The 26,667-nt window shown below is 41.9% G+C and overlaps 2 protein-coding genes across 3 annotated transcripts in view; one reads left to right on the top strand and one right to left on the bottom strand.

Moving 5' to 3' along the window:
* The window catches only part of UMAD1 (UBAP1-MVB12-associated (UMA) domain containing 1), a 264,759-nt gene extending 243,949 nt beyond the window's left edge, over positions 1–20,810 (bottom strand). Inside the window, exon 1 of one of the 2 annotated variants that reach the window (XM_012176385.5) lies at positions 20,729–20,810. Coding sequence is in view for 1 of the 2 variants with exons in the window: in XM_027968482.3 (XP_027824283.1) it covers positions 7,593–7,607 (15 nt within the window). In the remaining variant the exon portion in view is untranslated. Of the gene's footprint in view, positions 1–7,592; positions 7,845–20,728 lie in introns of those variants that run through there. The other variant, XM_027968482.3, reaches the window with a different exon arrangement.
* Positions 20,811–21,108: 298 nt separating this feature from the next.
* On the top strand, positions 21,109–24,276 carry RPA3 (replication protein A3). The gene is made up of 4 exons (XM_027968480.2): positions 21,109–21,227; positions 22,342–22,416; positions 23,202–23,310; positions 23,899–24,276. The coding sequence occupies exons 1-4, from the start codon at positions 21,129–21,131 to the stop codon at positions 23,979–23,981; spliced, it is 366 nt and encodes a 121-aa protein (XP_027824281.1). The 5' UTR covers positions 21,109–21,128; the 3' UTR covers positions 23,982–24,276.
* Positions 24,277–26,667: the final 2,391 nt, after the last annotated feature.

The following is a 26,667-nucleotide window of genomic DNA, read 5'->3' as shown; positions in this document are numbered from 1 at the left end:
CAGATATGCAGATGACACCACCCTTATGGGCAGAAAATGAAGAGGAACTAAAAAGCCTCTTGATGAAAGTAAAAGAGGAGAGTAAAAAAGTTGGCTTAAAGCTCAACATTCAGAAAATGAAGATCATGGCATCCAATCCCATCACTCCATGGGAAGTAGATGGGAAACAGTGGAAACAGTGTCAGACTATTTTTTTTGGGCTCCAAAATCACTGCAGATGGTGACTGCAGCCATGAAATTAAAAGATGCTTACTCCTTGGAAGAAAAGTTATGACCAACCTAGATAGCATATTCATTACTTTGCTGACTAAGGTTCATCTAGTCAAGGCTTTGGTTTTTCCATTAGTCATGTATGGATGTGAGAGTTGGACTGTGAAGAAGGCTGAGCGCCGAAGAATTGATGCATTTGAACTGTGGTGTTGGAGAAGACTCTTGAGAGTCCCTTGGACTGCAAGGAGATCCAACCAGTCCATTCTGAAGAAGATCAGCCCTGGGCTTTCTTTTGAAGGAATGATGCTAAAGCTGAAACTCCAGTACTTTGGCCACCTCATGCGAAAAGTTGACTCATTGGAAAAGACTTGATGCTGGGAGGGATTGGGGGCAGGAGGAGAAGGGGACGACAGAGGATGAGATGGCTGGATGGCATCACTGACTCGATGGCCGCGAGTCTGAGTGAACTCCGGGAGATGGTGATGGACAGGGAGGCCTGGCGTGCTGTGATTCATGGGGTTGCAAAGAGTCGGACACGACTGAGCGACTGAACTGAACATGTAGAATCTGAAAAAATGATAAAAAATTAACATATACAAAACAGAAATAAACCCACAGACATAGAAAACAAACTTACGGTTACCAAATGGGAAAACAGAAAGGGATAAATTAGGAGTCTGAGATTAACATACATACATTAAATAAAATAGATAAGTAACAAGGACTGAGTTGTAACAGGGAACTCAATAGCTTGTAATAACCTATAATCGAAAAGAATCTGGAAAAGTATACGTGTGTGTGTGTATTAATACATAGAACTGAATCACTGTGCTGTACACCTGAAAACTAACATGACATTGTAAAGAGCTATACTTTAATAAAAATACAATACAATACAATAGGCTGGAGAGGCTGATTGAGAAAGTGGAGCCAAGAAGTTAGAATGCTGTAGTGAAAGGGGCTAGACTGAGGTGGTAGAAGTTTAAATAAAAAAGAAGGGATGCACAGCATTGTGAAATAGGATTTAGTCACTCAACTCTACAAATATTGATGGAAGGGAATCAATAAAAGATGATGGAAGTTTCAAGCCTGAGGGAGCGAAGAAAGTGACATTAAGAATAAGAAAAAGAAAGTAGGAAAAGGACGGTTAAGAAACACATGATGAACTCCATTTCAGACAAGTTTAGATACAGGGATACAAGGACTGGTCCACACGGAAACGTGTAAAATGCAGCTGGAAAAATAGGACCCAGTGCTCCAATGAAAGGGGTAAGTTGGAATTAGGGAGTTGTTGGCATGTAAGTGGTAGCTGAAATCACAAACATCAGTGGAACTTCAAATGGAAAATACAAGTTCAGGGATTGAGATCATGATTTCTAAGATCTCAAACTATACTATAAAATGCATCCCTTTAATCATCAGCAAACGGATGTGGATACTACCATTGCTTCATCATTTTCCAACACATAATACTGGCTGCCATACCAGGACTAACACATTAACTTGACTTTATTGTTACACATTTCAAAACTGCAGAAACAAGTGGCCTCTTCAGTACAATCCAGGGGGGGAATTCAAATGCCAGGCAGATAACCAAGGGTGAAACCAGCCCAGTCTGAGACAGGAGGGAAGGAAAGTGCTGGCCTGGTCTAAAGATAGCACCTCCAGGGAGTGGGGAGATGCCTGGGGAGCCACAAGGAGGAGCCCGTCACCAAAACAAGGCTTGAAGGATCTCTACTCAGGGAAGAGCTCTGGAAGGCTTTGAGCTGGGAAAGCCTGGAATCAGATCTGCATCTGTAGTTACAGCCAAGGCAAAAAGTAAAATAACCACCACCAAAAAAATTAGGAACAGGCTGAAGTTACAGTTACGCCATCTCCCCACTGATTCCTTGTGCTCACCCCACAAGATGATCCCAATGCATCTAGGAACCTCTGGGAAATATAAACTGAAGGTTTATGGTTGCATGGATGTGAGAGTTGGACTATTAAGAGAGCTGAGCAATAGCTGGGGAAACAGTGGAAACAATGGCTGACTTTATTTTTCTGGGCTCCAAAATCACTACAGATGGTGACTGCAGCCATGAAATTAAAAGACGCTTACTCCTTGGAAGGAAAGTTATGACCAAACTAGACAGCATATTCAAAAGCAGAGACATTACTTTGCCAACAAAGGTCTGTCTAGTCAAGGCTATGGTTTTTCCTGTGGTCATGTATGAATGTGAGAGTTGGACTATAAAGAAAGCTGAGCACCAAAGAATTGATGCTTTTGAACTGTGGTGTTGGAGAAGACTCTTGAGGGCCCCTTGGACTGCAAGGAGATCCAACCAGTCCATCCTAAAGGAGATCAGTTCTGGGTGTTCACTGGAAGGACTGATGTTGAAGCTGAAACTCCAATACTTTGGCCACCTGATGTGAAGAGCTGACTCACTGGAAAAAGACCCTGATGCTGGGAAAGATTGAGGGCAGGAGGAGAAGGGGCTGAAAGAGGATGAGATGGTTGGATGGCATCACTGACTCGATGGACATGGGTTTGGATAAACTCCGGGAGATGGTGAGGGACAGGGAGGCCTGGCGTGCTGCGATTCATGGGGTCACAAAGAGTCAGACACGACTGAGCGACTGAACTGAACTGAGGGTTGCCTCTGTCTGAAGATCCCACCCTTTGGGACCATGGGCCTTGGACTCAGAACTGCTGCTCTGTCACCCAGGCTTCTTGGAGAGACAACCTTTTAGCTGAAGTATCTGTTTTATACTATTTCATCCTTTCTGGTACTTTTTCTAATTTGGCTTTTCAAATTGAAACTAGCAGGCTTTTATTATAAAATTATTTTCTGTTTTATATGTGCAGTTAAGTTTTGTACATTCTTAGGAAAGAAATCAGAGAAGGCAATGGCACCCCACTCCGGTACTCTTGCATGGAAAACCGCATGGACGGAGGAGCCTGGTAGGCTGCAGTCCATAGGGTCGCTAAGAGTCGGACATGACTGAGTGACTTCACTTTCAGTTTTTAGTTTCATGCACTGGAGAAGGAAATGGCAACCCACTCCAGTACTCTTGCCTGGAGAATCCCAGCAATGGGGGAGCCTGGTGGGCTGCCATCTATGGGGTCACACAGAGTCAGACACAACTGAAGCGACTTAGCAGCAACAGCAGCAGGAAAGAAATACAGAAAAATATACACCAAACCTAGTAGCTGTTGTTACCAGGAAGCACGACCAGTTTATATTTATGTTATGATTCTTTTATAGTATTTGCTTTTTTCCTAAGCCAAATATCATATGAAATCAAATAAAAACCTTTTTCAATTTTTAATTGAAGTATATCTGATTTACAGTAGAATTCTTCAGAATCTTTTCCACTACAAGATAGTGAATATAGCTCTCTGTGCTATATATACCAGAGCTTCCCTAGTAGCTCAGTCCATAAAGAATCTGCCTAAAGTGCAAAAGACCCGGGTTCAATCCCTGGATCGGGAAGATCCCCTGGAGAAGGAAATGGTAAACCACTCCAGTATCCTTGCCTGCAAAATCCCATGGACTGGAGCCCACCAGGCTCCTCTGTCCATGGATTGCAAAGAGTCGGGCACTACTGAGCAACTAACACACTGTGCTATATACTGGTCCTTGTTATTTATTTTATATACAGTAGTGTGTATATTAATTTCATACTCCTAATTTATCCCTCAGCATCCCTCTTTTAACTTTTAATAAATACTTAATACCTATTACTTAATAATATTAATTAAATAATATTTGATATTATTTGATATTAAACTGATCATATTAAATAATACTTGTTTAATTAAAACTTAATACTTTTAATTTAAAAGTACTTTTAAGAAATACTTCTCACTGCAGTGGCTTCTCTGCAATGAGAGCTCGGTCTCTAGACATACGGCTCTAGGCACATGGGCCCAAGGTGCACCAACTCAGTAGCTGTGGCATATAGGCTTTGTTTTCCACGGCATGTGAAATCTTCAAACCCAGGGACTGAACCCATGTCCCCTCCACTGACAGGTGGATTCTTATCCACTGTACCACCAGGAAAGTCCCTCCCTTCCCCTGTGGTACCCATGATTCTTTCCTATGTCTGTGAGTCTTTCTGTTTTGTAAATAAGCTCACTTGTATCATTTTTTTAGATTTCATAAATAAGCGATGTCATATGATATTTGTCTTTCTCTAATTTATTTCATGTAAAGGTATGACAATATTTAGGTCCATCCATGATGCTGCAATGGAGAAGGCACTGGCACCCCTCTCCAGTACTCTTGCCTGGAGAACCCCATGGACGGAGGAGCCTGGTAGGCTGCAGTCCATGGGGTCGCTATGAGTCGGACACGACTGAGCGACTTCACTTTCACTTTTCACTTTCATGCATTGGAGAAGGAAATGGCACCCCATTCCAGTGCTCTTGCCTGGAAAATCCCATGGACGGAGGAGCCTGGTGGGCTGCAGTCCATGGGGTCGCTAAGAGTCGGACACGACTGAGCAACTTCACTTGCACTTTTCACTTTCATGCATTGGAGAGGGAAATGGCAACCCACTCCAGTGTTCTTGCCTGGAGAATCCCAGGGACGGGGGAGCCTGGTGGGCTGCCGTCTATGGGGTCGCACAGAGTCGGACACGACTGAAGCAACTTAGCAGCATGATGCTGCAAATGGCATCATTTTACTTTTTTTTTAAATGGCTGAATACTCCATTGTACACATATACCACATTTTCTTTATCCATTCATTTAGGTTGCTTCCATGTCTTAACTACTACAAATAGTGCTCCTATGAACATTGGAAACCGCCTGCAGTGCAGGAGACCCCGGTTCGATTCCTAGGTCGGGAAGATCCCCTGGAGGTCATGATAACCCACTCCAGTATTCTTGCCTGGAGATTCCCATGGACGGAGGGGCCTGGTGGGCTACAGTCCACGGGGTTGCAAAGAGTCAGACATGACTGAGTGACTAAGCACAGCACAGCACTGGTCTGTAAACATCACCCACCAACGTCTCTATCAGAATTGGAGACTTTTGTCTAGTTTTGCTGCTGCTGTTGAATGTGGGGGCGTGAGGGGTTTTGTTTTCCTTTCATTACTCTTACTTGATTTTCAGAATTCACACTTGATTTTCAGAATTAACAATGGCAGCCTTGTCAGCTACAAAGGGGCACTTGCCATCGACCTCCACAAGGGTTAACCCATGTGCTGCTGCACTCGCTGACCTTTAACATTCCCTGAAAGCAGTTCAGGGTAGAGAGCAGAAATGAGGCACTCTGTGCTCTGGAAACACTGGCAGAACAAGTCTTCTGAGAGTTAAATATTCTCAGGAGCTGATTTTACGAGCCCAATTCTTGCATCTCCTCACATCTAGAAAAGCACTAAATTCCTTCATGGTGACCACTACCCCTCATGACTTACAGAAACCCGCAAAAATACATGCTTGATTGCATGTACTCCCCTTTCACCAAGATCACATATACACGGATCCTCCCCCTACCTCTTTGGAGCAGTTTCTCAGAGTATCTGAAATGCCATCTCCTGGGTTCTAGTCTTCATTTTGTCACAAATAAACCTTAACTTGCAAATCACATTGTGCACTTTTTTTTAAGTCAGCAACCTGACAATGATAAAGACTGACTGCTTTTTTCCTCTGCTGTCTCTAACTGATAAAATTAAAAACAGGATAGCATTAAAAAAAAAAGCCATCACTGATTCTACTAATTTAGGGGGGAGGGAATCACCCATTACATTAGATTACATTAGACCACAATTTCTCAATCTTTTCACTGTTAGTATTTTAGACCAGACCATTCTTTATTGTAATATATTCCTCTGTGGACGGGTGTGATCACTTAGCATGTCATGCATTTTAGCCATAAGATATCTTAATTTAAAGAGGTGTTATTAAAACAAACAAAAACTTTCCTCTTTTTAATGAAGGACATGTAAAAGCTGTATCTTTCTTTTCCTAAGGAAGGATGCTAAATAGTGTGAAGAGACACAAAAATTTAGAAGATAAAGTTGCTGCCTTTGAGAGGTTATAACAAGTTGCACTCAAAATTTGTATCATTTTGGTCTCAGTCATTGACCAAGAATGTAACTGAAGCCTTGGTGTTATCCTGACTCTTGTAAGTTAATTATACAATGATGTACTTTTATGTTTTATAAAAGTTACAAGCATAATTCTAAATAACACAAAAATTTCTGATTTTAGATTAAATAACACCGATACCTACTACGAAAACACGAATTTCTAACCACTGCACTTGATGGTACAACTCTGAAATGAAAGCACCACCTGGGAAAGACCCCACAAAAACTCTAACAAAAGCATCTCTTCACATGAAACAAGTATTTTGGTGATTGATTTAAATAGGTGATTTATTTAATAATGTCCTAAGGGAGAATGAAGTCGACCAATGTAAGGTCACCCCTCTTTACAACTCTATAGCATAGAGAAACTGAGAATGAATGAAATAAATAAAACATTATTCAGTGTGGGTCTTCAAATAGTTTCTATTTGCTTACATCTACCACACAACAGGAATCATTATATACAACTTCCAAAAACTCAACTGCCCATTATAATATCTACATCATTTGACTTCCAATACAATCTAACCTCATTATCATAAGTATTTCCTCCCTAAACAAAAACAAACTTCTAAAATTCAGTCGTTTGTTCATTTGCTCACTTTTCATTCAACCAGCAAGTGCTGAAGGCCAGATACTGGCCAGGCACACTGCTGTGAAAGCGCAGTCACTCAATCATGTCCGACTCTGCGCAACCCCATGGACTGTAGCCCGCCAGGCTCCTCTGTCCATGAGATCATCGAGGCAAGAATACTGGAGTGGGTTGCCGTTTCCTTCTCCAGGGGATCTTCCCAACCCAGGGATCAAACCCAGGTCTCCTACTTTGCAGGCGAATTCCTTACCGTCTGAGAGCCACCAGGGAAGCCCACTGGTGGGCCCTAGAAAATCAAACCAAACAAGGCACTTTCTCCAAATTCAAGGAACTACCCATATATATGCTGTCTCTGGGCTGCCTCTCTACCACCTCTCACAGGACCAGCGGGCACAAAGCATGCTGCCGAGCCCTGTTAAAACCAGCACCAGCCAAGCAAGTGGCTGACAGGTGGCTAACAGTCTAGTCAAACACTGCTATCTGTCTGAAGTCTTGCTTCACACTCCTGAGTACGTAAGAAAGCTGACTATTTTACCTCCTCCCAGTGTTTCATCAAAATGCACAGAAAGAAACACAAGACAAAATCTGGCAATAACTCTATCAACCATATGCCAAAGTCTATTCACCATATGCCACAGTCTGAGTCAAAGGTCCATGAACTGCACAACCAAGAAGCTCAACTGACCCAAGAGTTCATCACCATACTTACTGTCTTGTGGTACATCTTCCGAAATGTTATCCACGGATGAATGAATAAGTGAAGAGACAAGCGAACAACAAGAGGAGAGTGAATCACAAAGACGGGGAGAACACATCAACCATCCCCATCGCCTGAACTTAGTTCTGAAACACAGGAGCTCTACCTACCAGAAAAAGACAGGCTGCTGGACAGGTCACTGCATGGGAACTCCTTCCAAAGTTTGGCAAAGTTTCCCTTTCTTAACCCTCCCCCTCTCCTGGGAGATCTACTTCATTCCAAGATGGTTATTATTGGCCTGGGCAAGCAACAGGGAAAATTAAGGAAGGCAATGGTTCATAACTGCCCAAGGACGACTCTGTAAAACAGGGTCCCAGAGAGAAAAAGCTCCATGAGCAGAACACAGGAAAATAACAGATATTACTTTCATGGCTGAAGAATTATGTGTGTGCATGCTAAGTTGCTTCAGTCACATATGACTCCCTGCGACCCTATGAGCTGTAGCCCGCAGGGCTCCTCTGTCCATGAGCTTCTCCAGGCAAACTGCTCCTAATTCTCTAATTCATTCAGAGACCTGGACAGTCTGTGCCATGGAAATTTCCATCTCAGCCTGGCAGAGCCACACGATGATGAGTGCCTGTTAGTCCCCGGGAACTGAACAAGCCAAGGAACACGTGCAACCATACATCTTCCAGGACTAGACACAGAGACAAGAAGCTGCCTGCAATAGAAAGTTCAGTGAGGAAGACGGAAGAAGCCGCCCTCACCCACTTCAGTGAAATCAAAAGAAGGAAGGGAAAATACAGACCCAGGGATCAAGAGGAAGCGTATCTTTCTGATGAAAATTCTCTTGAAGCTCTTGAACAGTACAGCTAGTATCCTGGCAACCTTCAAAATGTTCTGGTTCCATCCAGGCTGCCGAGCGGAGCTGGGCAAAACATACCATCACCCAGATGGTTCATGATCTCAGCTCTCAGACAAGCCTGCATACTTCTCTCCTTTGGGGAAGCCCCCTGGGGTTTTCATCCCCCTTCATTATCTTACTTTTCATCATCATTAAGATGTCCAACAGATACTTTAGGACAATTTGGTCACGCTATTAACACTTAAGTCACAATTTGTTATTTAAATACTTAGTGTAACAAGACCCTTTACATATGCAAATCTTACTTAATGCTTAAAATAACCACATGAAGCTTTTTTATCTCCCATGTTTACAGAAATTGCAGCTCTGGAACGGATGAATAATTTTTCCAAAAGTCACTTAGGTATCAAGTATCAAGATTTAATCCAGGTCTGTAATCCTTCAATCTGTGCTGTATTGCTTCAGTGTTCAAGCCTGCGTCATCTTCCCGGCACACATAGCTCAGCTGGTAAAGAATTCACCTGCAAGGCAGGAGAGCCCGGTAGCATAACAGTCAGCCACGACTTGGCCACTAAACAACAGCCTGCCAAAGTCACTGTGTGTCAGTGAAGTATCCTACTTCATCAGATGTTTGCTGAGCACCTGTATGGGTCAAGTGCCATCCTGGGGTAATGGGAAATAAACCTGCTTTGAAATGTTTAGAATCTTAAAACTGTAAAACAGATGTTACTTAGCCTTACTATGATACTACCTCCACAAGCATGTAAGATTTGTAAGGGGATGGGGGGTTGCTTATTTTTGTTTATTCCACAAATTAACAGCATTCTTGGACCACTGTTGAATATTTTAAAAGTTTACAAGATGTGCACTCCTTAAATATAGTCTCTAGTTTAAAATTAGCAAGAAACAATCTATAACAGCAACTGAGAGGCAATATGTTCATGACCTTTTAATAATTCACATTAAACATTTATTCTTATGTATCAGTGTATTTACCACTTCAGATAATTGTACACCAAAAATAAGATATGTGAAGTGCACAATCTTTAAGTATAAAGCTTGATAAATTTTTGCAAAATGATCAAATATATGTATCAGTCAGGGTCCAGTCAGGAAATAGAAACCACACCAGTTGTTTGAGCAGGGAAAATGTAATACAATGAATTGTTAACTGGTAGGAAGTAAATACTCAAAGAAATAAAAAGATTTCAAAGAAAAATAGCAGTGCAAACTCTGCTCCCCCAGCCCCCAAAAAAATTAGCCACTATCTCTAGGCTGAAGAAGAGTGGACGTGAGGTAGTTAAGCACCCTACCCCCACAAGATGAAGATTCAGACCTCCTTGGAGGGACAGAAACTGTATCAGGAGCAGCGGAGGAACTCGCCAGAGAGCAGGCTGGAGCTGGGCCGTGGGCAGGGCGAGGCCTTAGCGTCACAGCCTGACCTCTGAACAGGCAGTGGGGCTCCCGCTGAAAGGTCATAAAGGGGGCTGGAGCCTGGGAGGGAGGGGTCTTCCCGACACAACAGCCTTGCAGTGTTCCTTCAGGGCCCTCTGCTGGGAATGCCTAATATTCCAAAGGAAAATGGTTTACAGAGTCCAGCTTCATGTCACACAGCTGGGCAAGCAAGACTCAGTGTGGAATTGAGAGATGATCAGTTGGCGCTGGACTTCGCTGGTAGTCCAGTGGTTAAGAATCAACCTGCCAGTGCAGGCCACGTGGGTTCAACCCCTGATCCAGGGGGACCCCACGTGGCACAGGGCGACTGAGCCTCAGGCCACAACTCCTGAGGCCTGTGCGCCCTGGAGCCGCTGCCCACGCCATCCCAGTGAGCAGCGGTGCGCTGCAAGTAGAGAGCAGCCCCAGCTCAGCGCAGCATGAGAAGGACTGGGCAGCAACGAAGACCTAGCACAGCCACAAGTCGGTAAATTGATTAAATTTTTTTAAAAAAGAGAAAGAAGACAGCCTGGATTCTGAAAGCTTTCCTACTCATGGTTCCAGTCCTTTGTGAGGCTAATAATTTTAGGCCAGTCAAGCTAACCCGAAAAAGTTCTTATCAGTTTCCTTTTGGTAAATGTACCCCAAAAGAAGAAAGGGGAAACAAAATGTAGTATTCACTACATACAATGGACTATAATTCAGCATTAAAAGGAATGAAACTCTGGATACCTACTACAATATAGAAGAACCTTGAAGACATCAAATGAAATAAGCCAGATAGGAAAGTACTGTGTCATTCTACTTACAGGAGGTACCTGGAGTAATCAAATTCACCAGTGGTTAAATGGGCACGGAACTGCAGTCTGCGATGATGACAAAGTTCAGAAGCTGGATGACAGTAATGGTTGCACACGACGTGACTGAATGCCACTGAGCCATCCAATTAAAAATGGTTAAAATGTAAAATCTTGTTACATACATTTTACCACAATTAATCAAAAAAAAGAGTTTAAGTATTTACTTCCTACCAGTTAACAATTCATTGTATTACATTTTCCCTGCTCAAACATCTGATGTGGTTTCTATTTCCTGACTGGACCCTGACTGATACATATATATGATCATTTTGCAAAAATTTATCAAGCTTTATACTTAATGAGGTCATATTACTTGTACCAAAAGCACCTTGATTACTATATTTCAACCCATTCATCATCATGAACCCAGAATACTCTACCTAAAATGTCAAACTTCACCCCTTGATCCGCCAGCCTCACTACTAAGCTAAACTCCTCTGCGTGGCATATGAGGAAGACATTCCAAGTTCTTGGTTCTACTTACCTTTGTTAGGTAGTTAAGAGTAGGGAAGGAGGAGTCCAAAATGGTGGTTAAAGAAAAATAGTGACTAGAAAAAGCCCCCGAAAGGGTGAGAGAAAGGGAAAGGCCCACAGAAAGGGGAAGCCTCAGACTGGAGCGAGAAAACTCTGGTGAGCCAACACCCAAACATGGCCCCTTCCCTGTCTGGCCTTCAACACTCGCCCTATTTGGTTGCAGATAAAAGCCCTACTTTGCACTGGCAAAACCAATCAGGCTACATGGAGTATAAAGGGTCAAAGACAATAGATATAAAAAAGGAAGCCAAAAGGATTCGAGAACACTCCTACGGGAGTTGGCCCCTCTCACATCTAGAGATGTGAGAGCTCTAACTGAGCTGTAGGTAGTCTGCCCTTCCAAGTCTCTGTTACAAGACAAAAACCTCAAGAAAATAACACTGCTGCCTGCTTAATAAACCATGCCTGTTTGAGCTGTAAGTAGTCTGTCGTTTCAATTCTCTGCAACGACGAGACAAGACCAAGACCGAGGGAGGAAAACCAACCCCAGACCTTCATCCTGAATTCTTGCTGCCCCTTGGCGCACTGCTCTACTTTCACTAACACTTTGTCATCCTTAACAACTAACAGAATCCCCACAGTGGCTCTCTAAAAGGGCACTTGTGGTAATGTTTCAAATATAAATATCTATTTTTAATGTATGGCTAACCCAAAAAAAGAATAAAGAAAATCTATAGAACCCAGAAAACACAAGAATCTATAAATCCACAAGGTTATATACAAGGACTATAAGTAACATTTTCCTTGCAGGCATTACTGATTGCTAATGGCTAAAAGCCTGGGTTTTAATTATCCAGGTCCCACAGGGAGAATCCCGTGGACAGAGGAGCCTGGTGGGCTACAGTGCATGCAGTCACAAAAGCTGGACACGACTTAGCAACAAAACCACCACTGCCACCACAGGGAACAAGGACAAAATCTGGGAGCCAACAACCTTGGAAGGAGGAAACACAGAGCTTCTCTGGAGGACAACACCTTCAAACTAAACCTCAAAAAAGTCAACAAAACAGTTCCAAGAAACATGAATTCATAATAAAAAAAAAAACTGTACAAATAAAGATACAAGCCACAGTAAGGAAGAGTCAAACAGAATCAAAAACCTCTACAGAATCAGACCTATAAAGACTGTGGGTATCAAAACTAGACTCTGAACAGACTCGCCTTACACTCTGTGAAATATGAAGACGTAAAGGGAGACCTGAAACTATGACAAATAACAACTAAGATGTGTATAAAGAACCAAACAGAACTTCTAGGGAAAAAATTAGTATTGAAATTATAGCAGATGAGTCACAACTGCATAAAGAATTAGTAAACTGGAAGATCTGAGAAAGTTATCCAGAATTCAAAGAATCAAAACCACTGAATCATAAAACAAAGGTCAAGAGCACACCCTTACTTCTTACTTCTAACTGGAATTACAGAGAGAGTTAGAGAATAAGAGAGAAACAATATTCAAAAATATAATGGTTGAAAATGTCCCAGTGCTGATCAAGACAAGATTATCAGACTCACAAAGCACAACATATTCACCACAAAACTAAAAGAACTCTTCATCAGTACACATTACAAACTAAAGATCAAGCAGATACAGACATGAAAGCTTATAACAAAGTCACAATTTAAATGAAAAGTAAATTAACAGTAAAATAGTACCAGAGTAGCCTTAAGAGAAATTAATTGTCCACTTAGAACTTTATATAGATAATAAACCTGCCTATTGAAAACAAAGATGAAATCAGCATATTCAGAGAAACTCAAACTGATGCCCACACTACCAATGATTCTCACTGAAGGAACTTCCAAAGCAGGTACCTCAAAGAAAGGTGGGGGAAACAACAGAAAGAGAGGTGAGATGTAAAAATAAAAAGTAAAGACGGATTCTTTGTTGTAAAAATAAAAAGAAAATGATACATATGAAAATTCCAAACAAATATTAACTGCATAAGATAATGTGTTCATGCTCAGTTGCTCAGTCATGTCTCTTTGTGACCCCATGGACTGTAGCCCACCAGGCCCCTCTGTCCCCAGGATTTCCCAGGCGAGAATACTGGAGTGGGTTGCCATTTCCTTCTCCAGGGGATCTTTTCAAACCAGGGACTGAACCTGCATCTCTTGCATTGCAGGCAGATTCTTTGCCACTGAGCAACTATATAATAATGCCTAATTTGTGGAGCTAAAAAGAAATCAAAGTAGAATTAAAACTGTAGACAACAGCATGCAATTGAAAAAAGGGCCGTGGAGTTACAGGTTCTCATCTTGACACAGAGAAAACTTTAGGCTTTAATGTGCTTGTTAAAGGGTGACCATGAACAAAGCTTTTTTTAAAGAATATATAACAATATATAATACAGAGGAATAAAATACAGAGAATTACAGGAAAGATTTTAAAAGTCAAATCTAAAGAAGAGAGGAGAAAACAACAACAAAGAGCAGAACACACAGGAAGTGCAAAATGCCTGCCAAAATGCATCCGAAAACATCAGTGACGACAATCAGTGTAAGTGGACAAAAGATATAAAACTAAACCTCGAGGCATATGCACTATTTACAAAAGATACGCGTAAAACATAAGGACACGGAAAAGCTGTAAGTTATCAGGCCAATACCGACACAAATACCACAAGGTCACAGAGCATAAATTTATCAAACAAAGTATACTGGAAAAACCATAACAAGCAAAGTGGCAAAGAACTTGTGATCCACCAAACACTAGTGTTCTCAGAAAAAAAGAATCCAGCTTCCACATAACCTCTCTGCTGCTGCTGCTGCTAAGTCGCTTCAGTCGTGTCCGACTCTGCAACCCCATAGATGGCAGCCCCATAGACGGCAGCCCATCAGGCTCCCCCGTCCCTGGGATTCTCCAGGCAAGAACACTGGAGTGGGTTGCCATTTCCTTCTCCAATGCATGAAAGTGAAAAGTGAAAGTGAAGACGCTCAGTCTTATCTGACTCATAGCGACCCCCATGGACCGCAGCCCACCAGGCTTCTCCATCCATGGGATTTTCCAGGCAAGAGTGCTGGAGTGGGGTGCCATTGCCTTCTCCAACATAACCTTTCTAGACTGTATTATACGACAAAGCTACAGTAATCAAAACAGCATGGTATTGGCACAAAAACAGATATGTAGATCACTGGAACAGAACAGAGCGCCCAGAAATAAACCCACGTCTACAATCAACTCATCTTCAATAAAGGAAGCAAAAATAGACCATGAAGAAAAGAAATTATCTTCAACAAATGGTGCTGGGAAAGTTACATACAAGTCAATGAAATCAGAATACTCCCTCACACCATATACAAAAATAAACTCTAAAAGGTTTAAAGACCTTAATATGACGTGATACCATAAAACCCCTAGAACAGAACATACGTGAAACATTCTCTTATATAAATTGTACCAGTATTTTCTTAGATCAGTTTTCTAAGGCATAAGAAATAAAAGCAAAAATAAACAAATGGGGCCTAATCAAACTTAAGAACTTTTGCACAGCAAAGGAAACCATCAACAAAAATACAACATATGGAATGGGGGAAGGTTTTCGCAAACAATCTGACAAACAGGGAGTCAATATCCAAAATATACAAACAGGTCATACAACTCATACTGCAAAGACAAACCTCCCAACCAATAAATGGACAGAAGACCTAAATATATATTTTTCTAAAGAAGACATACAGATGGCCAGAAGACACATGAAAAGATGCTCAACATAGCTAATGTTTAGAGAAATGCAATTCAAAACCACAAGGAGGTATCACCTTACACCAGTCGGAATGGCCATCATCAAAAAATCTACAAAAAAAAAAAAAAAATGCTGGGGAGGGTGTGGAGAACACAGTTGGTGGGAACGTAAACTGGTGCAGCCACTATGAAAAACAGTACAGAGGGTCCAAATTAAAATTATCGTATGTTCCAGCAATCCCACTCCTGAGCAGATATCCAGAAAAGACGAAAACTTTAATTGGGAAAGATACATGCACAGCAATGTTCACAGCACCACTATTTACAACAGGAAAGGCATGGAAACAACCCCAGGGCCCATCAACAGATGACCGGCTTAAAAAGAGGTGGTGTGCGTGTGCACATGTACACACAGTCGATTATCACTAGGTCACGGAAAAAGAATGAAATATTGCCACTAGAAGCAACAGAGACGGACCTAAAGAATGTCACACTCAGCGAAGTCAGACGGAGAAAGGCAAATACTATATGACATCACTTACGTGCCAACTAAAAAATAATCCAAAGTTATATATACAGAACAGAAACAGAATCACAGGCATAGAAAATGATCTTATAGTTAACAAAGGGGTGAAGGGAGTGAGTCGGGATAAATTAGAAATATGGGATTAACAGGTGCAACAGAGATTTACTGTATAGCATAGGGAACTATGGGCTTCTCTGGTGGTTCAGACAGTAAAGAATTCGCCTGCAATGCAGGAGAGGGTTTGATCCCTGGGCTGGGAAGATCCCCTGGAGGAGGGAATGGCAACCCACCCCATTTTCTTGCCTGGAGACTCCCATGGACGGAGGAGCCTGGCAGGCTACTATCCATAGGGTTGCAGAGTCGGACACAACTGAGTGACTAAGCATACATACACAGAGGGAACTACATTTAATATCTTGCAATAACTTACAACGGAAAACATTCTGAAAAGAATATAAAACCGAGGCACTTTGTACATCTGAAACGAACTATACTGTAAATCAAGTATACAACTACAATTTGAAAAAAATTAAAAAGAATCCAACCTCCACACATTTGGGAAATTCTGTCCAAAGGAAGCCTACTGGTTAACAAAGCACACTGTTAGGGAGGAACTGCTGGAGCTCACAGGCTGGCATCAAATTTTTGACCAGAGACATTAATATGCCTTTTGTTACCTGAATATTGACTGGAGATGTTGCAATATTTACTGACATAAATTGCCAGCCACAGACATTAGTTTCTACAAAAATCCCCTTGTCAGTTACGTGCTATCAACCTGCTCCCTCTTTGAGCTAAGACTTACCAGGTCAGCACTCCAATAAGCCACCAAAGAGATGAGGAAATGAACCACTAAAGTTCAAAAGTCTTGCCTCCTTTAGGTGAAGTATAGGACAGAAAAAGAGACAACAAAGAAAATTTAACCAAAAGAAAGCCAGTGTATCAACAGTATTAGCAGCAAAATTAACTTTAAGGCAAAAAGCATGATTGGAAATAGTCACTACTTCGCTGCACCATTTTCCTTCATAATCTTCATCTGTGTGTACTGAAAAACACATCTTCAAAAATATATGACACAAGTTGTCAGAAGTTCAAGCAGAAACTGCCAATGCTACCATCTGCAATTATCTCTAAAATTGAGACATTAATCAAACAAAAGTAGAAACAGCTGAACACTGCAATTAACAAGCTTGATCCAGTAACTGGAAAACACAAATTTTTCCCAAGAATACATGAATCATTTACAAAAAGCTGTCCATATACTTCATAAGTCTTAAAGCAAGCCTCACACTTTCACAGTATCAGACCATACCATTTGAGGATAATGCAATTTACACCATAAATTACCAACGAAGTGACTTTAATAAGTAAAACCTTTATGTGCGTGTTCAACTGTTCAGTTGCGTCGAACTCTTTGAGACCCTATATGGCCTGCAGCCCAGCAGGCTCCTCTGTCCATGGAATTCTTCAGGCAAGAATACTGGAGTGGGTTGCCATTTCCTCCTTCAGGGAACCTTCCCCACCTAGGGATGGAATCCAAGTCTCCCTCATTGGAAGCACATTCTTTACCACTGAGCCACCAAGGAAGACCAAAATCTATACATTTGGAAACAAAAACAACCCTTGAATCAGAGAGTATGTAAGACACTAGAAAATACTTAGAACTGATTTAAATCTACTTAGGAACATTTGTGGGCTATGCCCAAGGCAGCAGGCACAGTTAATTAAGGGCTCCCTGGTGACTCAATGATAAAGAATCCACCTGTCAGTGTTAAGATAACATGGGTTAGATCCCTCGGTCAGGAGATTCCCTGGAGGGGAGATGGCAACCCACTCCAGGATTCTTGCCTGGAAAACCCCATAGACAGAAAAGCCTGGTGGGCTACAGCCCATGGGGTCACAAAAGAGTCAGACATAAAAACTAAGCAATAGAAGATAACCATATGGAAAAGACTCTGATGCTGGGAGGGATTGGGGGCAGGAGGAGAAGGGGACGACCGAGGATGAGATGGCTGGATGGCATCACTGACTTGATGGACGTGAGTCTGAGTGAACTCCTGGAGATGGTGATGGACAGGGAGGCCTGGCATGCTGAGATTCATGGGGTCGCAAAGAGTCAGACACGACTGAGTGACGGAACTGAACTGATACCAAACCCAGGATGTTTTACAGGTGAGTTCTGCCTAACACCAAAAAACAGGTGTCTCCAGTTTTACATAAAACCCTAGAATACAGAAAACATTCCACAACTTATTTCATGAGACTATTGCAATCCTAACATTAAATAATACCAAAATCTCGCAAAGACTACATGAGAAAGAAAAACTACAGGCCAATCTCATTCATGAACGTGAACGCAAAAAGCGCTTCAAACAAAACAATAGCAAATCAAAGCCAAGAATACAGAATACAAGATAACGTATCATAACCAAGTTGTATTTTTTCCAGGAATGCGAATGTTATTCAACACGGAAAATATATTCAATCATCTCAATGCAAAAAAATTCATTTGATCAAATTTCATAACCACTCAATTAAAACTTTTATCAAACTAGGAATAAAAGGAAAAGTCCCTAACCTACTAAGTAGAAAGTCAAGTTGTGAAGGACTTTCAGGAAGGCTCTTTAAAAGGGAGCTGAGTCCATGAAGACAGACCCTTTGTGTGTCCACTTCTTTGGATTTGGAATGGGGACTACATGGCTGATTTCCCAACATCTACTCTGGCCTATGAGGTGATGTGGATCAACTGGAATTCTCCTACTCTCCTGACAGGAGGATAAATTGGTACCACACCATTTAGAAACAGCTACATATATGTTAAAATTATACAGGAAAAAAAAAGGGTGCTTGATACAAATTTCAAGATAGTGTTTATTTCTAGCTGGGTGAGAGAAGGACTTCAACTGAGGAAGTGACAACCCCTAACTGGTAAAGCTCCATTTCTTTAGCTAAATGAGAGGTCCAACTGGGTTCATTTCATTTCTCTGGAAACTATACATATCAGTCGGATATACTCTTCTCTGTGCATGAGATATTACACAATAAATTTTAAGTGAATGAAAAAATATCCAAGAAGCTATTTGAAAATATCTTCTTGCTCATCTCCCTATTTAAAAAAAAAAAAAAAAAAAAGCTCTTGGTAGGTAAAAGTGGTTTTTTTCATTGCTATAAAATTGCTATTGAGATCTGGCACTTTAGGGGCTGCTCTTAAAAAAAAAAAATTGCTATTAAACACATTCATGTGTACTCCTCCCTGTATAACGCAATCAACTTGGTTTTCAAACATCTCTGAAGTGCAAAAGATGTGAAGGCTTTGCACAGATTCTACTGACTTGCAACCACTTTCTTATATACCAACTGACATTCACCCTATTTCTGCTAATGAAATCCTTTACACTTGTCTTAGTAACAGCAACATTAAAGGGTAAGAATTTGTACATAGATACTAAGTTGCTAAATAAACAGAGAGGCGAACTAAGCTTTAATTAAGATATCCAATTTACATCTTAAAGTGCTGTGTGGATCTTCTTAGCTTAAGGCAACTGTGGGACTAAACCCCAGAGGCTAGATAGGTACCCAAATGGTTTTAGGCTAATTTATGGACTTCGTTTCCTAGAAAATAATAATATCCCAGTTAAAAAAACTTCTCCAACTTCTGGAGCATCCTTCGCAGGTATTTTTATGAGCACTCATTCTGGAATATCCCTGGCAAGGCAGGTACCAAATCCCGTAGGATAAAGGCCGGAAAATCAACAGCGACATAACCCAACAACAGATTCAAGAATTATCCCGCCTCGTCACTGCCCCCCACATCTCCTGGAAACAGGTTGTCTTTCACATGTGATCTCCCCTCCAGAATCCTGAGGTGTGAAAAGCAATAGGGAAAATTACTGGGAAATGAGAAGGGTCCCTGAATCATATAGACAAAACTTAAATCAGCTGGGACCTTGCAATTAAAGTTACCTGACTTCACTTTCACTTTTCACTTTCCTGCATTGAAGAAGGAAATGGCAACCCACTCCAGTGTTCTTGCCTGGAGAATCCCAGGAACGGGGGGGAGCCTGGTGGGCTGCCGTCTATGGGGTCGCACAGAGTCGGACATGACTGAAGCGACTTAGCAGCAGCAGCAGCAGCAACCTCATTCCTAGATGTTCTTTGGAAGGAATGATGCTAAAGCTGAAACTCCAGTACTTTGGCTACCTCATGCGAAGAGTTGACTCATTGGAAAAGACTCTGATGCTGGGAGGGACTGGGGGCAGGAGAAGGGGACGACAGAGGATGAGATGGCTGGATGGCATCACTGACTCGATGGACATGAGTATGAGTGAACTCCAGGAGTTGGTGATGCACAGGGAGGCCTGGCGAGCTGCAATTCATGGGGTCGCAAAGAGTCGGACACCACTGAGCGACTGAACTGAACCTCATTCTGCGGAGAAGGCAATAGCAACCCACTCCAGTGCTCTTGCCTGGCAAATCCCATGGACAGAGGAGCCTGATGGGCTGCAGTCCATGGGGTCGCTAGGAGTCGGACACGACTGAGCGACTTCAGTTTCACTTTTCACTTTCATGCATTGGAGAGGGAAATGGCAACCCACTCCAGTGTTCTTGCCTGGAGGATCCCAGGGATAGGGGAGCCTGGTTGGCTGCCGTCTACGGGGTTGCACAGAGTCGGACACGACTGAAGCGACTTAGCAGCAGCAGCAGCAACCTCATTCTGCGGAGAGGGAAATCGTGTCTCGGGAAGAAGCGCACCTGCTAAGGATCTAAGAGTCATTTGAATCCATCTCCTCTCTCAGTCCAGTGATCGTTCCCTCACCCACTCCCAAACGCTTCAATTCGCTCCTGACACGGAGGTGAGGTGACAAAACCCGCACCTCCAGTGTAGCCAGAAGGTCGGGACCAGAAAGGGTCGCGGCCCCTCCTCTCACAGGTGGTGAAATTGACGTTGGAAAGTGACGCAGCTAGGGCAGAAAATCAACGACCCTCGGCCACCGAGCTGCAGGAGCTTCCCGAAGGCGATGAAAATCACTGGGGACCCCACTTCCTAGCTCTAGGAGAGAGAGGGTCAAAATGAGACCGGCTCCCTATATTTCAGCATGAACCCCGAGTTTCCCTTGCAGGAGAACTGGGGAAGCACAGACAGCTAGTGGCGCAGGGCCGAAACCGATTCCCGCCTCTCCCGCATACATGTCCGTGGAGAAATGGCAACCGTGAGGATGCGGCGACTCCCGCGAGAAGAGATACCTTATGCTCGCGCCGCAGTCCCCCGTCGTACCAGCACCGGAGCCCGCCACCTTGCTTCCGGGGTTCAGAGGCAGCAAGGACCGAAGTCTCAGAAGGAGGGAGCCTCAGCCCCGCCCCATTCAAGCCCCGCCCCTAAGCGCGCCTCTCCGAGGACCCGGGTAACTTCCGGGACGCCGCGCGTCACTAAGCAGCCTGTCCCCACTTCCGGACGCATCCTTGCCTTCCTCGCTGTCCCAGACTGCTCGAGTGCTGTCGAGATATCGGCACGTTTGATTGGCGGAGCGAGAACGCTGGTCTCCGCCGATTGGATCTGGGGGAATCCGCCCCGTAGACGTCAGCTGGGAGCACAGTCTCAGTGGTCGGCTGGTTTCCCGCCGGCTGCCTGTCTTGAGTTGCAATCATGGTGGACGTGATGGAGTTGCCCAAGGCGCGAATCAACGCCAGCATGCTAGCTCAGTTCATCGACCAGCCGGTCTGCTTCGTAGGGAGGCTGGAGAAGGTGCGCGCGCTCACCGCCCTGGGCTTTTTGGGTGGAGGGGCCCCTTGGCCGTCGGGCTGGCGGAGGGTGGAAGAGAGAAAGCATCACTGCGCCCCGAATTGCTTTATTTTCTCGCAACGGAACTTTTTGCACACTTTTTGGCTCTTAGCGCGCGGAATCGCGAAGTTTTCGAACGCGCTCCGTTCTAGTGTCCCGCCCTCGTTTTTTACTTGAAATTATAAACAAAATTCCATCTGTTTTCTGTTAGCCGGCCTTGACAGCTAGTCCAGTTTTCTTGTTTACTTTTCTGCTGTTCCCTCTTTTCTCAAACCTCGTTGTATCGTTGAAGTCGCTTTTCTGTGAAACATTGCTTGATTGTATTTTACTGATCCAGTGCCAGTTTGTTACCTTACCCAAGTGTTAAGAGCGCAGCCCCTCATCCTACTGGTGAGAAACAGGCCCAAAGGCTCAGGATCAGGAAACCGAGAAAACTTTTTTATGAGAGTTTTTTACTAGTTTATTTCAGTCACATTATCTTCTTGCAATAGGTGTATTTGGACGTCACAGTTACGGAAATTGGGTAGGAGTGGCATCTGGTTAAAAAGTGCTTAAGGCTACGGCAAGTAGCAAAGCTGGCATTCAAACCAGATCTGACTGCACTCTTTGCAGCTGTCTCGCGGGAGTAGAGCCCAGATGTTCTGATAACCAGTCTCTTTACTTCCCTCACGTCTCATTTTTTAAAACATACCCTCTGTGGGATATACACTGTTTAAATCATGGATGCCAGTAGGTCTCACTTTTAGATAATATGAACCCTCCTTAATTTGTTCTTATTTCTAATTTGTTCTTAGATCTTAATTTGTTCTTAGATCTAAATCTGGGTTGCCAGGTTTAGCAAATAAAAATAACGGGACACATTTGCACTAAAAAGGTAATTGGTGTCTATCTAAAGTTCGAATTTAGGCATCCTTTGATCAGGTATAGTAACACCAGACAATGTGAACTAGTTAAACTGCTCAAAAGAATTGCTTTGTGTGCACTGACTGTGGGTCAATCTGCTCATCTTTTGTCAGACTTCTAGTCTTTTAAAGAGGTTTATATGGACTTTAAAAAAAATTACGTGTTTCTTTTTCAGATTCATCCCACTGGGAAAATGTTTATTCTTTCAGATGGTGAAGGAAAAAATGGAACTATTGAGTTGATGGAGCCTGTATGTTTAAGTATTAATTCTGTTTATATTATAATTAATTCTTCCATCTTATTTGGTTTATTGCTGATGTTTCTTATTCTTGGAGTGGACATATAAAGGACCAGTTCATCAAACTTCTCTCAAATAAAATTTGTGTCCTGCTTTTACATTTGCCTTTACTTTTCTAACCAATGATTTTTGGGGCTCTGTCATTTTTAAATGAATGCTGACAACTCTCATTCCTTATGAAAGACCAGAAAATCACTTAAGAAAAAAATTATTTTTAAATCACTTTTCCTTTCCTCAGTAGTTTCACATTTTTTTAATTCAGTTCTCTATTTTTGTTTACATTTATTTTCAGTTGTCACTTGCTTTTATGGTTTATGTTTGTGGTACACTTTCTTTGTCTTTTATGAAGACAGATGTGTGTGTTATTTGGTTAATGCATACAGAACTCACTGTACAGATATATATAATAGAAAGTTCCTTTCAATGAGTCCTTTTAAAAAATTACATCTTGTGGAAATACTGGACAGTCTCAGTATCTTTGATTTTTGTCTTCAACTTAAACATTTAACTGTAGCTTTAGACCTGAAGCCACTAAAGGTGACTGGACTGGTGACATGCTGACAGTGATAAGTACTCGAACATTTTTAACGAGTTACAATCCATTTTTGCATTGATAAATCTTAAAATTATTTTGCTACATGAAATGAAAGATTAGTAAAATCTAGAACAATTTTCCAAGTTAATTTATCAGCTGAAAATGTGATTACACCAAGTTGGCATTTTGTTCTTTGTGTTAGCTTGATGAAGAAATCTCTGGAATCGTGGAAGTAGTTGGAAGAGTAACGGCCAAGGCAACCATTATGTGTGCATCTTATGTCCAGTTTAAAGAAGATAATCATCCTTTTGGTAAATAAAACATTCTATAATTCATGTAATTAGGAGGAAAACAACTTTATTTTTAACTTGCTATGTCTTGGTCTTGAGTTTCAGTCCTGCTACAGTTTGAATTTCTGTATTACTTGCTGATCCCAAAGGAAAATGCTAGGACATTTTAGCCTACTTATAAATAATACTTCTGTATGTAAGAAACACAATGAAGATGAATATTTGTGGAAAGAGAATTTTTTAAAACAAAGTAAACAAAACAAAAATACTGTTAATAGTTTTTTTATTTGATTTTAATATAGAAAGGCATCAAATAATGCACAAAACCTAAATCACAACCAGGCAAGAATGGTGCCTGTACGATGGAAGTCAAAATGGAAGTTATACTCCATGAGTTTTGGAAATCATGGCAGTTCTACTGCATGACTTTTATTTTTTGGAACTCTACTTAAATAAATATGACCCATATCACAGTTTTACCAAATGGATTGTGAAAATAAGTTCTCTCCTCTAAAAGGGAGAGAAAAGAGAAACAGGTAGAACTTAAATAATAATTGATGTTACAACTTTCCGCTGTAGACTAAATGTTTGCTAACCTATTTCTTTCAGATCTTGGACTTTACAATGAGGCTGTGAAGATTACCCATGAGTTCCCTCAGTTTTTTCCTTTGGGAGTTGTACAGTATGGTTGAACTATTTTGATGATTGCCCGTGAGCTACAAAGACTATTAAAGGAGGCCCCTGATATTTGAAGGAGCAATTCCTGTGATTTTTAATATTTAATTTGTTCTCTTAATTTCATTTACCTAACTTTATTAGATATTCCAGTGTGCCATTTTTGACAGAACTGGCTTAGTGACAGTTCTCACCTAAATTCTCATGAAGAATAATTTCTCTGGCATATGGTCAGATTAAATGCACACACAAAAAAATTTGGTTGAACTCAGTTTTCTGCTTTATTAATAAAAGCTTATGTGCTGTTGGTCATATTGTTCTTCTTCTTTCAGTCACCTGTTCAAGCACAAACTTGGAATTTAATAGCTGTCAGGTCAGGACTTAAGATTTCCCAGTGGAACCCTGGGCCAACCGTGTTAAGAATGTACTGCCACCCCATGAACTACACCATGTTCATCACTTCCTGGACACTGAAAAAACGATGATATTAAAAGCAAACAGAATCCAACATCTGTAATTTTTGAATACTTGTATTAGGGCATTCTACAGAATCAGAACCAATAGGATATATGTGGATATGTATATGTAAATGAATTGTTACACAAGTTGGTTTACATGGTTATGGAGGTGGAGAAGTCACCCGATCTGCAGTCTAGAGAACCCAGATCTGCAAAACTGGAGAACCAAGAAAGTCGGTGGTGTACAGTGCGAGTCTAAGAGCCTGAGTCACATGCAGCCCACATTCGAAGACCGAAGAACAGGGAAGACGCTGCTGTAAGTCCAAGAGTCTAAAGGCCCCAAAACCAGGAGCTCCAGTGTGAGAGGGCAGTTGAAAATAAACATTCCAGCTTGAGAGCAAATGTGCCCTACCTCTGCCTTTTTGGTGTATTTTAACTCTATAAACGGATTGAATGATGCCCACCTACTTTGGCAAGGGCCATCTTAACTCAATCTACTGATTTAGATGCCAATCTGTTCCAGAAGCACCCTCACAGATATACTCAGAAATAATGTTTTACCAGCTATCTGGGTATCCTTTAGCCCAGTCATAACTGACTCATAAAAAGTAACCATCATAGCATCTCTTTCTCAGGATTTGATTAATAACTGTCCAAATGTGAAATTTCTCTATTCTTGCACTTCATACCACCAACCAGGGTGACATGTTGCAAGTGTACTACAGTAACAGTAATTGGTGACCTGTACGGCCACAAGATTTATGGCTTGACCCATTTTCTTCAGTGAGGAAATAAATTCTAAATCTATTCAGGTTGCAGATCATGCCAAGAATATTTAAATTGGTAACATCTTCAATTTCATCCCCAGATATTCTACAAATTACTTAAGCAACGGAGCTACTCATGGTAAAACATTTTATTACAGTAAGGAAAGACAATTTTGGTCTTCCCAGGTGGCGCCAGTGGTAAAGAATCTGCCTGCCAATGCAGGAGAGGCAGGTTCGATCCCTGGGTCAGGAAGATCCTTTGACATCGTTGGAGCAGGAAATATCAATGCACTCCAGCATTCTTACCAGGAAAATCCCATGGACGGAGCCTGGCAGGCTACAGTCCATGGAGTTGCAAAGAATCAGACACAAGTGAACACACACATACATACATAAAGACAACTGTAACTGAAATTCAGGTGTAGGAGGGACATCAGCCAATCCCAGGAACACAGTGTTGTCTTCAGTGCCAGAGAAGGGGTCAGCCTGCAATTGTGTTAACCTCGGAAAACACTAAATGTTAAAGGTGTCCTGTTTGAAACCCCTGAACAACTACGTTTAGTAAACTGGACTAAATGACTAGGGTACTTCTGACAAGTGAGCCCTTTATACTAATGATTTATGGTGCCATTTCTCTAGCCCCAGTGTTACCTATGAACTTTGGCTTGAAGGAGTGTAGTTTGAACAGATGCAGCTCCCCTGCCATGTGTTGCCTGACATTTAGTAATAATTTTTAAATATGATTCACCTATTTCAAATGTACAGTTCAGTGACTTTTAGTACACTGAAAGAGTTGTACATCCATAACTACAGTCAATTTTAGAACATTTTCATCATAACTTACCTGTCATGGCCCAATCCCTACACCACCACCTTGCCCTTAAGAAGAAACTAGTCGACTTTTCTGTCTCTGTAGATTTACCTGTCTGGGATATTTCATCTAAATGGAATCATATATGGCCTTTTGTCACTGACTTATTTACCATAATGTTTTCAAGGTTCATCTGTGCTGTCAGTGCTTCATCCCTTTTTATGGACAAAAAATACTCTACTCTATGGATATACCACTTTTTTTTCATCCATTCATCAGCTGCTCTACATTTGGATGTTTTCCACCATTTAGCTATAACGAACTATGAATATTCATGTAGGAACATTAATAACCTCATTCATGAACTATGAACATTAATTTCTGTGTCAGTTCAGTTCAGTCACTCAGTCATGTCCAACTCTTTGCAACCCCATGAATTGCAGCACACCAGGCCTCCCTGTCCATCACCAACTCCCGGAGTTCACTCAAACTCACGTCCATTGAGTCAGTGATGCCATCCAGCCATCTCATCCTCTGTCGTCCCTTTCTCCTGCCCCCAATCCCTCCCAGCATCAGAGTCTTTTCCAACGAGTCAATGCTTCACACAACGTGGCCAAAGTACTGGAGTTTCAGTTTTAGCATCATTCCTTCCAAAGAACACCCAGGG

The sequence above is a fragment of the Ovis aries genome, chromosome 4 (genome assembly GCF_016772045.2).
Source record: "Ovis aries strain OAR_USU_Benz2616 breed Rambouillet chromosome 4, ARS-UI_Ramb_v3.0, whole genome shotgun sequence".
Taxonomy (NCBI): domain Eukaryota; kingdom Metazoa; phylum Chordata; class Mammalia; order Artiodactyla; family Bovidae; genus Ovis; species Ovis aries.
Note: the sequence above shows the minus strand (reverse complement) of the source record. Positions and strands in the feature narration are given on the sequence as shown.

Excerpts from the sequence above, each read along its gene's own strand:
- RPA3 (XM_027968480.2), top strand. The coding sequence starts at position 21,129 with ATGGTGGACGTGATGGAGTTGCCCAAGGCGCGAATCAACGCCAGCATG. Across the intron at positions 21,228-22,341 it reads TCGTAGGGAGGCTGGAGAAG|ATTCATCCCACTGGGAAAAT; the intron begins GTGCGCGCGCTC and ends TTTCTTTTTCAG. Across the intron at positions 22,417-23,201 it reads CTATTGAGTTGATGGAGCCT|CTTGATGAAGAAATCTCTGG; the intron begins GTATGTTTAAGT and ends TCTTTGTGTTAG.